Genomic DNA, 12,779 nt, shown 5'->3' with positions numbered 1-12,779 from the left:
CCAAATAAAAATACGATTTATGTGCAAATAACCATGTTGCAAAAGTTTAAGCACTGTCAATCTTAAAATTGTAAATGTTTGTATATTATATTTTAATTATTTATAATATACATTTTTTTTTCTTTTTTTTTGTAAAAAATAAGGTTCAGAAGTTATTGAGGACAATAATTTTTTTTTCAAGGGGGAGGAGAACCTCAACCTCCCATATTTTTTTTTTTTTCTTATTTTCTGTCAGAGGACTGACAGATGCTTTAGGAGGGGCGTGATATGTAACGAACCTTATTTTTAAAAACTTAAAATTATTTAAAGGTTTCATACCCCTGCCCATTGCAGCATGTTGTGTAACCCTGGCGAGTACCGTTAAGGACCCAGTATAAAACCAGGTGCAATGGGCCTAGTCGGAGTCATTTTCCGTACAGTCGCCGACTGGAGTTATTGTACATATTATTGTATATATTATTCAATAAAGAATATATTAAGTAGACAGTGCATCATCAATACCAAGGAAAAGAACCAAAAGTATCCGGAGGAAGGTGTGTTGTCTATACCGTATATAAAAGAACCCAAGGTGTCCGAGCAAACGTTCGTGTTCTCGCTATCAAATACAATTCAGTACATACACATATGCATATCTATACACACACAATCACATATATAACTAGTTGCTATTTGTATTTTGCCTTAAGGCAAGTTACATATACTTCCCGATATGTGTAAATAATCAACTTAATCAATAAAAAATAAATTAATTTATGAGTGGTTAAAAGTATTCGAAGTCACTTTATTACACATAATTAAAAACGAAGGACCACGTTAACTCAGAGTATTTTCTAAAAGCAACATTTCAAAAATCAATAACTTTTATAATTGAAATTGTTTCCGTATGACTTTTTTTTCTAAAAGCAAATTTTCAAAAATCAATAACTTTTATAATTGAAATTGTTTCCGTACGACTTTTGTAGAATTGTTTCCGTATGACTTAAATAGTTTAGTACGTTCATCAAGACCAAGTACTCTATCGTTATACCCAAGTAAATGGTCTAATATTCATTTTAATAAACGTCAAAAAAACTACTCATTTTCTCAAACTTTGATGAATTTTTAAAATTGAACTACTTGTCGTAAGGCCGTAATATTTCAGTAAGTTCTATAAGACCATGATATATATCGCCAAAAAAAGTTCTATGAAAATCGACTTAAATTTTTGAAGTAAAACTTCTTAATGCAGTTGAAATTGTTACGCCAAGCAGAAGTGAGAGTCATTCGCTCTCGATGATATGATTTCTATACGGGTCGATTCTGATGCGTGACTTTATACCTGCGTGCGTCATCGAAAGCGTGCTTTATACGTGTATACGTCCGTCATACGTCACCGAAAGCATGAAGCATATTGTTTAAATTTCCGGTGTTATGTCAAAACTTTTTAAGGTTAAGTACATTGGTATAAATTCTGACTTGTGAGTTAATAAAAATTTCAGGATCAAAAAAATATTTTATTCCGTCCCTCATAAATTTATGTAGTGCAACTAATCGCAAATAATGAAACAAAGGAAAAATCTGCGCTGCGTAAGGAATTCCAGTTTTTCGAGGTTACTATATACCTTTGATGTTATTACTAAAATGGAAAATATTTTTACAAAAGACAGATACTACAGTTGCTCAAAGAATGAAAATGTATTACCACCGAAATAGTCAAAACAAGCAAGCAGTCAATAATGAAGTACTACAAACACTATTACATGATAAGTAAAATTGTGAAAACAATATTTCTTTATTGGAAATTTAACGAAAGTTTACATGTTTCTCTTTTATGATGGCTATGAAGAATAATTTTAATTTATTATAATAGTAATTATAAATATTGATGCGGGTACAAAGCCTCTTGCAAACTCTGAAAGTTCAAGATTACATCGTCAAACAAAACAACTGCAGGAAATTAATCGGTTACTGCCAATTTATTAGAAAATCTTGAGCCAGAAGTATCAATTTAGATGTTAATGTCAACACCAATGACATAAGTAAGAATCTTTTCAAGCTATTTGACTCCTGAAAACCGCTACAACTATTCACATTTAAACATATTATTCTGTTATCTTTTCAGATGAAAGTACCGCTGTTACTTTTTCTGATACTGCAACTATATCACGTCAATTGCAAATTGATGATTCTGTATATAATGTGACTAATAATGTGACAAGACTTTTGCAAGAGTCAAATGAAGCATTTAAACTTCCATATAAAGACATCAATTTGTTTAGGAATGCACGAAAATTGTTTGAAAAACAATTTACAAATGATAGCTTTGGCCATGTATGCTTTGTGTGTGTGTAAAGGAAATGTCACAGTAATTCTCGACAAAACTACCTACTTAGAAAAAATCACTAGTCTAGTTAATGACACTAACGTTTACAGTCCTATCAATAGCGATCCTACAGATCGAATCAACCGCACGTTCCACAAATTCATTAATAATTTAGTTTCTACTAAACAAATCCCACAAGACTTGTCCTTGTCGTTAAAAAACCTACATCCTAACAACCCAAAATTATATGGTCTCCCAAAAATCTACAAAACCAATGTACCTTTTAGACCTATAGTTGCAGATTTGAATTCTCCACTAAATAAATTTTTCAAATTTCTGAGCAAACCCCTCTCCATAGTTGCTGTTAATTCTCCTTTCTTTATTAAAAATTCCTTCGAATTTGTCAATAAAATACGTAATACACAATTGCCCAACAACTCCCTCTTAATAAGCCTAGACGTAGCTTCTCTTTTCACAAATGTCCCACTAGAACTAATTTTAGAGTCAATCACAGATAGATGGGATGAGATTTCTTGCCACACTACCCTTTCCCTCCATTGGTTTCGAGAGTCCATTAAATTTATAGTCGCGAATACTTATTTTGAATTCAATTCACAATTTTATACACAAATTTTTGGTACCCCCATGGGATCGCCTATCTCACCTGCTCTTGCTGAACTCTCTTTACAACATCTCGAAAAAAACGTTTTTAAACTATCTAATGTTGAATTTTTCCTTTACTACAGATATGTTGATGATATAATTACTTGCATTCCTAAAAATAACTTTGATTCTTTTTAACTTTTTGACTATTTGTCTCCCTTATATTAAAAATCTCTTTCCTATTTGGAAAAAACTATTTGAATTCACGGATTTGCGTTTAGTTTGCAATATTGATCAGACTCTTAAAACTTTTTATTTTCGAACTTAAAATCACCGACAAGTTTAGATTGTATTTCTAACATCGTGTATAAAATTGATTGTTCAAATTGTGAGGCCACTTACGAGGTCTGTTCAAAAAGTTTTCGTAATTTTCGTTTTTTCAAAAAAATATTTATTTATTCGTCTACATTAATGTGGTCCCCTTCAAAGTAGTCCCCCCAGATATAATACACTTATGCCAGCGTTTTTTCCAATTTTCGAAGCACCCTTGATATTCACTTTTTGATATGTCCTTGAGCACTCTCGGCGATTTTCTTCAATCGAGGAAAACCGCCGTCCTTTCATGGGTCTCTTCAACTTTGGGAATAGGAAAAAGTCACACGGAGCCATATCTGGTGAATTTTTGCACTTTGCAACACTTTATTTCATTTTTTACGCAAAATTTAATACAAATTCTTTGACTTTTTCAATTCTTCCATTGTAAAAATCGCCGAGCTCAGAAAAACACGTCGAACCTTAGCGACTACCACAGACAAAGTAAACAGTGAATATAGCTGAAAATTTCATCATACTTTAGGGGCATGTATACCAACACAATAAAAAAAAATTTTGACAATCAGATACTCCAGACCCGCGAAATTTAATTATTAGTAATTCCGGGTACTTTTTGAACACACCTCGTATATTGGCGAAACTGGACAACATCTAAAAAAACGTCTTAGACAACACTATAACAACTCCAAAAATAAAAATCAAAATCAAACAATGATAACTGACCACATACAAAATTTCAATCATATTTTCAATTTTGATGTTGCCACAATTTTATATCACGAGTCGAATACATCGCAGAGACGCTTTTCAGAATCATGTTTCATACATCTTTTCAAAAATAGCATAAACAAAAGATTGGATAATTCTTCACTGTGTGAGAATTACCAAGTAGTTTTAAACAATGTCTCGAAATTCATTCCTTTGAAATAATTACCTATCTTATCGACTTTTCAATATATTAATTTTTATGTTAATTTTTCTTTTTCTTTTAATTTTATCTCAATTCTACCAACTATGTCCACCCTCACAATTGTCATCTTTTTATATTTTACTTTATGTACTCTCTCGCGTTGTCAAACCTTAAATTCTCTGGTCAGTTCGTGTGCTCGGTACCTAGCTTCTAACACGTGTTGTGCACATTTGTGCACATTTAGGCTTCACTCTTGCATCGGAATACAGAATAGCGGGATGTATTTTACAAATTCATAGAATAACTCATTCAAAAAATTTATTATTGTTAAATTTAAAGTGACAAGAATTGGTTTCATTGTGCATTGTGAACAATTATAATTAGGAAATAATTAGGATTATTACAATTACATGTAAGTTCATACCATATCACTTATTATATATTAGTTTTAATTAATAATTTTTATCTGTGCCTTCAAAATAGAGTCCACTGAAGATGACACAAAACTATGTGTCGAAACGTATGGAAAAAATAAAAATGTTTTAAAGTCATACAAATTTTTTAATTGATGTATTGCCCTGAAAACTGAATATCACATATTTCAACATCAAAATTATATAAAAAAAATTAATATAAATTCCTGGGCTGAAAAAAGAACATTTTGTATCACACCTCGCTCCAACTCATTACTACGCACTCCATCAAGATTTTATTAATATTAATTTAAGTTTAATTACCAATGTTCTATTTAATTATTTTTGTTGTATTACGTGGATAATAATTTTTTTTTATATATTTAGCTAAGTTTCTTAGTAAATTGTAATAACTTTCATAATAATTTTGTACACTGCTCTTGTCATTTTAAATTTCCTTATTTAGTTTTCCTTTTTACATTTTTACTTTTACTTTAATTTACCGTTCCTTTCATTTATTTACATCATGAGCCAAACGACTTTCAACCGCGCGTTCTTCAAACGAACTGATTATTCTCAAAACAATTACCCCCTAAATAATTCGTTTTACTCGTTTATCAAAAAGCATTACGGTTTTTACATTTTTTCACAATTAAAACACATTACCAAACTGAATACGAAATTAATAACTAACATTAACAGCAGATTTTCTTAATAAGATGCAGAAAAGAAAGTATAATTCCTAAGTTCTATCAATTCAATACAGACAAATTTTCGCACTTACATAGTTCGCTAAAAAACAAATTTTCATCATTAAGCCTCCATATGTTATCCATTGAAGTCAAGAATTGTATCTGCAATGTCAATAATTTGAAACTAGCCATTGATAAAACGTACGCTTGGCTCACTCATACTGTTGAAGCGGAGATTCTGCAAAGCTTTTCTGAATACGAATCGACGCGTAACAACAAATTTTTCATTAAATTAAAAAATTCTTATAAAATTAAATTCGATAAATTATTGCAGGCTAAACGCAACCGTTCAAAAATAGTTTTAAATAGTACACTAATTAACAAATGGCTAAAAAATCTTTCCAGCGTCACAATTCCAGATAGATTACTTTACATTTTTGCACTAGGTCCCAACTTTGCTATCCCCAATAATTGCCACAATTTAAATTTTATTAAAGTTTTAAGCAGACTAGAAGCTGGCTAGATAAGATATTTTAAGAGACATAAAACTTTGTAAAAACTTTCTCAAAGATAATCCGAATATTTTAGTAACCAGAGCAGATAAAGGAAATGTCACAGTAATTCTCGAAAAAACTACCTACTTAGAAAAAATCACTAGTCTAGTTAATGACACTAACGTTTACAGTCCTATCAATAGCGATCCTACAGATCGAATCAACCGCACGTTCCACAAATTCATTAATAATTTAGTTTCTACTAAACAAATCCCACAAGACTTGTCCTTGTCGTTAAAAAACCTACATCCTAACAACCCAAAATTATATGGTCTCCCAAAAATCCACAAAACCAATGTACCTTTTAGACCTATAGTTGCAGATTTGAATTCTCCACTAAATAAATTTTCCAAATTTCTGAGCAAACCCCTCTCCATAGTTGCTGTTAATTCTCCTTTCTTTATTAAAAATTCTTTCGAATTTGTCAACAAAATACGCAATACACAATTGCCCAACAACTCCCTCTTAATAAGCCTAGACGTAGTTTCTCTTTTCACAAATGTCCCACTAGAACTAATTTTAGAGTCAATCACAGATAGATGGAATGAGATTTCTTGCCACACTACCCTTTCCCTCCATTGGTTTCGAGAGTCCATTAAATTCATAGTCGCGAATACTTATTTTGAATTCAATTCACAATTTTATACACAAATTGTTGGTACCCCCATGGGATCGCCTATCTCACCTGCTCTTGCTGAACTCTCTTTACAACATCTCGAAAAAAAAACGTTTTTAAACTATCTAATGTTGAATTTTTCCTTTACTACAGATATGTTGATGATATAATTACTTGCATTCCTAAAAATAACTTTGATTCTTTACTAAAAATTTTTAACTCCTTTAATAAACACCTCACCTTTACCTTCGAAAAAGAACACAATAGGTCAATTAGCTTTTTAGATGTAAATATCATAAAAACTCCAGATAATAAAATTATTACTAACTGGTACCAAAAACCAACGTGGTCGGGCAGATATCTCAATTTCCATTCTTATCATCCCACTAACATGAAAATCGGTACCATTATCAATTTAGTTGATCATGCTATTCTCTTGTCAGATAAAAAAATTTGGCCTTTTAACTTATCTCTAATCCACAGAACCCTATTAAATAATTGCTATCCTCCACACCTTATAAAATCAGTAATTAACAACAGACTTTCCGTCCTTAACACAAAACATAATCTTCCTTCCCTCGAGTCCCAGAAAAAAGAAAAAAATAAGTTTATTGGCACTATTTGTCTCCCTTATATTAAAAATCTCTTTCCTATTTGGAAAAAACTATTTGAATTCGCGGATTTGCGTTTAGCAATATTGATCAGACTCTTAACTTTTTATTTTCGAACTTAAAATCACCGACAAGTTTAGATCGTATTTCTAACATCGTGTATAAAATTGAATGTACAAATTGTGAGGCCACTTATATTGGCAAAACTGGACAACATCTAAAAAAACGTCTTAGACAACACTATAACAACTCCAAAAATAAAAATCAAAATCAAACAATGATAACTGATCACATACAAAATTTCAATCATATTTTCAATTTTGATGTTGCCACAATTTTATATCACGAGTCGAATACATCGCAAAGACGCTTTTCAGAATCATGTTTCATACATCTTTTCAAAAATAGCATAAACAAATGATTGGATAATTCTTCACTGTGTGAGAATTACCAAGTAGTTTTAAACAATGTCTCGAAATTCATTCCTTTAAAATAACTACCTATCTTATCGACTTTTTAATATATTAATTTTTATGTTAATTTTTCTTTTTCTTTTAATTTTATCTCAATTCTACCAACTATGTCCACCCTCACAATTGTCATCTTTTTATATTTTACTTTATGTACTCTCTCGCGTTGTCAAACCTTAAATTCTCTGGTCAGTTCGTGTGCTCGGTACCTAGCTTCTAACACGTGTTGTGCACATTTGTGCACATTTAGGCTTCACTCTTGCATCGGAATACAGAATAGCGGGATGTATTTTACAAATTCATAAAATAACTCATTCAAAAAATTTATTATTGTTAAATTTAAAGTGAAAAGAATTGGTTTCATTGTGCATTGTGAACAATTATAATTAGGAAATAATTAAGATTATTACAATTACATGTAAGTTCATACCATATCACTTATTATATATTAGTTTTAATTAATAATTTTTATCTGTGCCTTCAAAATAGAGTCCACTGAAGATGACACAAAACTATGTGTCGAAACGTATGGAAAAAATAAAAATGTTTTAAAGTCATACAAATTTTTTAATTGATGTATTGCCCTGAAAACTGAATATCATATATATATATATATATATATATATATATATATATATATATATATATATTAGCAAATCCGACAAACTCCGTTTCGCCACCAGATGGTTTCGTGAGGAAGATGAAGAAATTTTTTGTTTGTTTTATATTTGAAAAGGAAAAATTTGATTTTATTATACAACAGTTATGAATTTATTTCGATTACAAAAATGAAGTGTTTTTTAGTTGAACTTCTCTAAGTAAATGAAAGTGAATCCGCTAATTATCCGTTTCATTGAAGTGCTCTTTGGTAAACCACATTTTTTGTTTTTTGGTCTGACGTTAATACAAACAAAGCGGATGGTTTTCCAACTCGTGAATAGGCAACGTATAACAGCCCATGCGAAAAACAATGATTTTCTAAATAATCTATATGAAATTTATCCCGCAAACACTAAGCGATTGGCCTTGCGACTTGTTATTGCGAACGCAAGGCGAACTGGAAATTGCAATCGTTTGAAGTCAAACGGAAGACCAGTCGGAATCATTGGTATGTCACCAAATCGCCAGCAATTTTTGATTGAATGGTGAAATTCAGTGCGTGTACATCATTATTGTTTGCGGCAAGAATTGCTCGTTGACTTAACCAAGCATAATTCTGATAATTCTCACTAAAGTCATTACTCGATTTTTTAATTACGGTGCGTGAAGTTCCAGCAGCTTGCATTAAGGCACGATGCCATGCACAACTAATTTTCTTAGCTATAAACCTTGCGGAGTCCGAGACCTTTCCAACAAATGCAAAATTGTCGAAATCGGTTCGTGCGTTCTGGAGTTATTTCGTCAGGAAGGAAAACCCGACTTATTTATATATATATATATATATATATATATATATATATTGAGAATTTTTTATATATGTATATATATATGTATATATATATATATATATATATATATATATATTTATATACACAAAACCTCTAGCTCAAGGGCGAGCAACCTTTTTAACCCACGGGCCAATTGAAATTTTAAAATTTCATGGCGGGCCGCACGTTTATATATATATATATATATATACTAGCAGACCCGGCAAACGTTAATGATAAAAAACGAAAATGATAAAAATAAATGAGTGGATTATATGACAGGATATTAAAAATGATAAAAAAATTAAAAGTTTTGAAAATTTTTAAGAAAAAATTAATGACAAAATTGAATTAATTACCTGTATGATTGAATATACGTTAGCACTTTTTCATTAAAAAAGATTTTATCAACAAATGAATTTATCAGTTACTTTTCAGCCGAATAGGTAAATTTTGTAAATCAAAATTACTATAAGGTCTGTCTTTTTAAAGTTTGTTATTTGAAACAAACAATACTCTCTCGATGTTACGAGATCGGCTGTTTGTAATGAACTGGTTCAAAGTCACACGTGCGCTACTTGAAGACTGTAAGGATGTGTTTTTATATGTGAGGATGTAAATACTTAAATTATTGATCTTAAATGGAAGTCGATATTAATTGTTTGTCAAAAAGTGTAAAAAACTTAAATAAGAATCATGTAACAGGTTGTGATCTGATCTAATGTTAACACTATTAGAAACGTTCATAAGAATAAGATAACTTTCCGCAAATAATCTTCTAAAGATGCAATTTTCATGATATAAGATCTTTGGAGTGAAGTTAAACGAGTGGGCATTTTCAATAGAGTGCTGTACTAGGGTACTTTTGTTATTCATAATATATATATATATATATATATATATATATATACATATATATATGTGTATATATATATATATATATATATATATATATATATATATATATATGATAAAATTGTTTCTTGGGCATCCATCCAGTAATTAAAAAACAGTTTTATTGAAAAATGTTTTTTATTTAGAGAACATACGTTTCGGGTCTTGATTTGACCCATCTTCAGTGCATACAAACAAATTTTCAAAATAACACAAAAACACACAAAATTGCACGAAAAAATAAATATGAAATAAAAAATTGATAAAAACGTCGAGTTATGAAAATTTTTAAAAATTGTAAAATTAAAATTAATAATATATTTTTTTATAAAAAAGCTTATTCCAAACGCACATGTTGTCAGTTTGGAAAATGTATTACGTGTGTAATCACACGTCGTTTTATCAATTTTTTATTTCATATTCATTTTTTCGTGCAATTTTGTGTGTTTTTGTGTTCAATAAATAATTTGTTTTTCTATAAAATCTATGATAATTGCCAGATACATATTAAGTTTTGTTTCATGGAAATCGTTTTTGTGAGTAGGTTTCGGTTTTTTTATGTAGTCGTAAATATCTGCAAGTTGTTTTAAAATCTCATATTGCAAGGGTAAGATCGTCGAAGTTATTTTCTCTTCGAATTCTATTTCAAATCACAGACATTTAAGTAACGCAGCGAGATAATATTTATTGCCTCTTCGTAAACATTTCTAAGGAAGACTTTCACAACGCGTGTGGTGAGTATACTCGTATGTGAGATTGAAAATATTCTCGTGCTGCGAACTGCTGGTCCCTATATGTCAACGCAAGGCTAAAAGCTTTTTTTTAAGTGTCAGATTTTTGTGTTGCGTAGATAGCTTTAAGGGCAACGTAATAAATATCTTAAAATTAGGGAAGATGTTTTTTATATATTTGTTTTTTTTTTTGTTGAGTCAGGGGTGTACAATCATTTTCGAATACATGTGGCTGTTTGTTAATTACGAGCGAATTTCTTTTTTCATTTTAGTTTTGTTTGCGCTATTGCGTTAGAGTATTTTTATTATGATTTATTTTATCTCAAAATTTAGAGCAGTTTTGAGAATTGCGGAGTTATTTGCCTCCGTGCATATGAGGTGCCGAATTTTATTTGGGAATGCGTCGGGAACAACTGCTTACAGAGATTTGAATTGTGGTAAATTTTTGTTAGGTAGATCACCACCGCCCGAATTCGGTGCGAAAGCTCTTAGTGACACCGATTTCCGATATGCATTTGAATTGATCAGGGTGTCTTTGGTGATTTTCAATTAGAGCGGACTTAGTCACCCCGATCTAATTGTAATCAGTCGAGCCCACTGACATGATACGGCTCATACTGCCAATAGTGAAATGGGATTAGAAATTTAATTTTTATATTTGATAGTTTTTTTAAGGTTGTTACTTTTAAAAAATATTTCAATGTGTTTTTATTATTAATTTTTTTTAATTATTGTTAGAGTGTTTGTTCATCGTACGTAATGAGTAAAGAAAACGTCGAATAAATTTTATTTTCAGTCTAAAAATTATAGGTTTCTCGTCCCTTTCATTCAACCGGTTATGTTATTTTGCAATTATCCATCCATGTCCATAAATGGCAGTCACATGTTTGTTTAAGTATAGATAAGGTAGATAGGAATAAGATATTAAGAATATAATAATGTGGTAGGATTATATTAACTTTAAGATAATTAATAGATACGTACAGGGCCGGATTTATAAATTCGTCGCCCTGGGGCACTGGCAAAAATGCCGCCCCATCCCTAAAATTTCACTTAAATAGTTTTTATAAATATATCTTTTTTTTTTAAATTAAAATAACTATTTGATTGCAGAAAATTTATTACGCATTAGATACTATTTGCCTTATCGCACAATGACATAGTTTCAATTTTTTTGTTGGCGCAATAAGATTCGAAGTGAACAAATTTGTCTCTTTTAGAGGCCTCGAGATCTGAAGAGCATATTTTTCTCTAACTTTCACATCGTTTACGAATCTCTATATTAGCCAAATTGCCAAATTTGATAATATTATATTAACCAATTAAATAATTTACGTTCGGAGAGCTAGACAAGGCGAAATAATGATTATTAATAATCGGTTATTTGAACCCAAATTTTGTAATGCAATCGTATTATGGTTTGTTAATTATATTTCTTGAAATAAAAATTTTATTAAGAAGAATTAGTTAATTATATTATACAGAATTTTTTCTCACTTTCCAAATTTTGCCGCCCCTGAAAATTTGCCGCCCTGGGCACTAGCCCCGACTGCCCCTACTGTAAATCCAGCACTGGATACGTAGTAAAGTATAGTTAGATAAATTTGCAAACGGGTACGGTCTAGTTGAGACGAACTGTTAGAGATGCGTAAAAAGGGGCGTGTACAACACGTGAGGGAAGACGAATGCAATGCGACAAAGGAACAAATAGGAATGCAAGTATAGGACTAGAGGGAGGTATAAGCAACGCAAAAAGTCTTATAAGCGAAAGCGAAGAATGCATAAGTCGCTAGGATTTATGAATGAGATAGGTTGCAAAAGTGAAATTAAAGCGAGAAGAAAAACAAAAATGACGAGCTACCTAATAATTCATAGGTCAAATAGTTAGATTATTTACTAATTGTTTTTTTAGTTCAATGCTTCAATTCCTGTAAGACTATTTTTGATATAATTGTTATTTATTACAAATTTTGTTTGTTTAAAAGATTTTTTTTGTCAATTCATGCGCGCCCAGATAGAATAGAGTTAAGAATAGTAATTAGGAAGAATATATAGGTCAGAAAAAACAAAAGTAAATGCATAGGTAGCAAATTTTATGAGGGAAATGGATTATAAAATAAAGCGGAAAAAAATGGCGAGTAACAGAATAAGCTCATAGATTAAGTACTGTTGAATAATTTGATAATTTTCATATTGCTATAATTTAAAATATATGGTTGCGTC

General features: G+C 30.6%; 1 protein-coding gene across 1 annotated transcript in view; it reads right to left on the bottom strand.

Moving 5' to 3' along the window:
- Positions 1-2,565: 2,565 nt before the first annotated feature.
- LOC113375753 overlaps positions 2,566-12,779 on the bottom strand; it is a 30,780-nt gene continuing 20,566 nt past the window's right edge. Inside the window, exon 6 of the mRNA XM_026615699.1 lies at positions 2,566-2,694. Coding sequence (XP_026471484.1) covers positions 2,566-2,694 — 129 coding nt within the window. The remainder of the gene's footprint in view (positions 2,695-12,779) is intronic.

This window comes from Ctenocephalides felis, unplaced genomic scaffold (assembly GCF_003426905.1).
Source record: "Ctenocephalides felis isolate EL2017-DRISC unplaced genomic scaffold, ASM342690v1 CF-g0.4_SCAFFOLD_01886, whole genome shotgun sequence".
In the NCBI taxonomy this organism is placed as follows: domain Eukaryota; kingdom Metazoa; phylum Arthropoda; class Insecta; order Siphonaptera; family Pulicidae; genus Ctenocephalides; species Ctenocephalides felis.
This window is presented reverse-complemented; position numbering and strand designations above follow the sequence as displayed.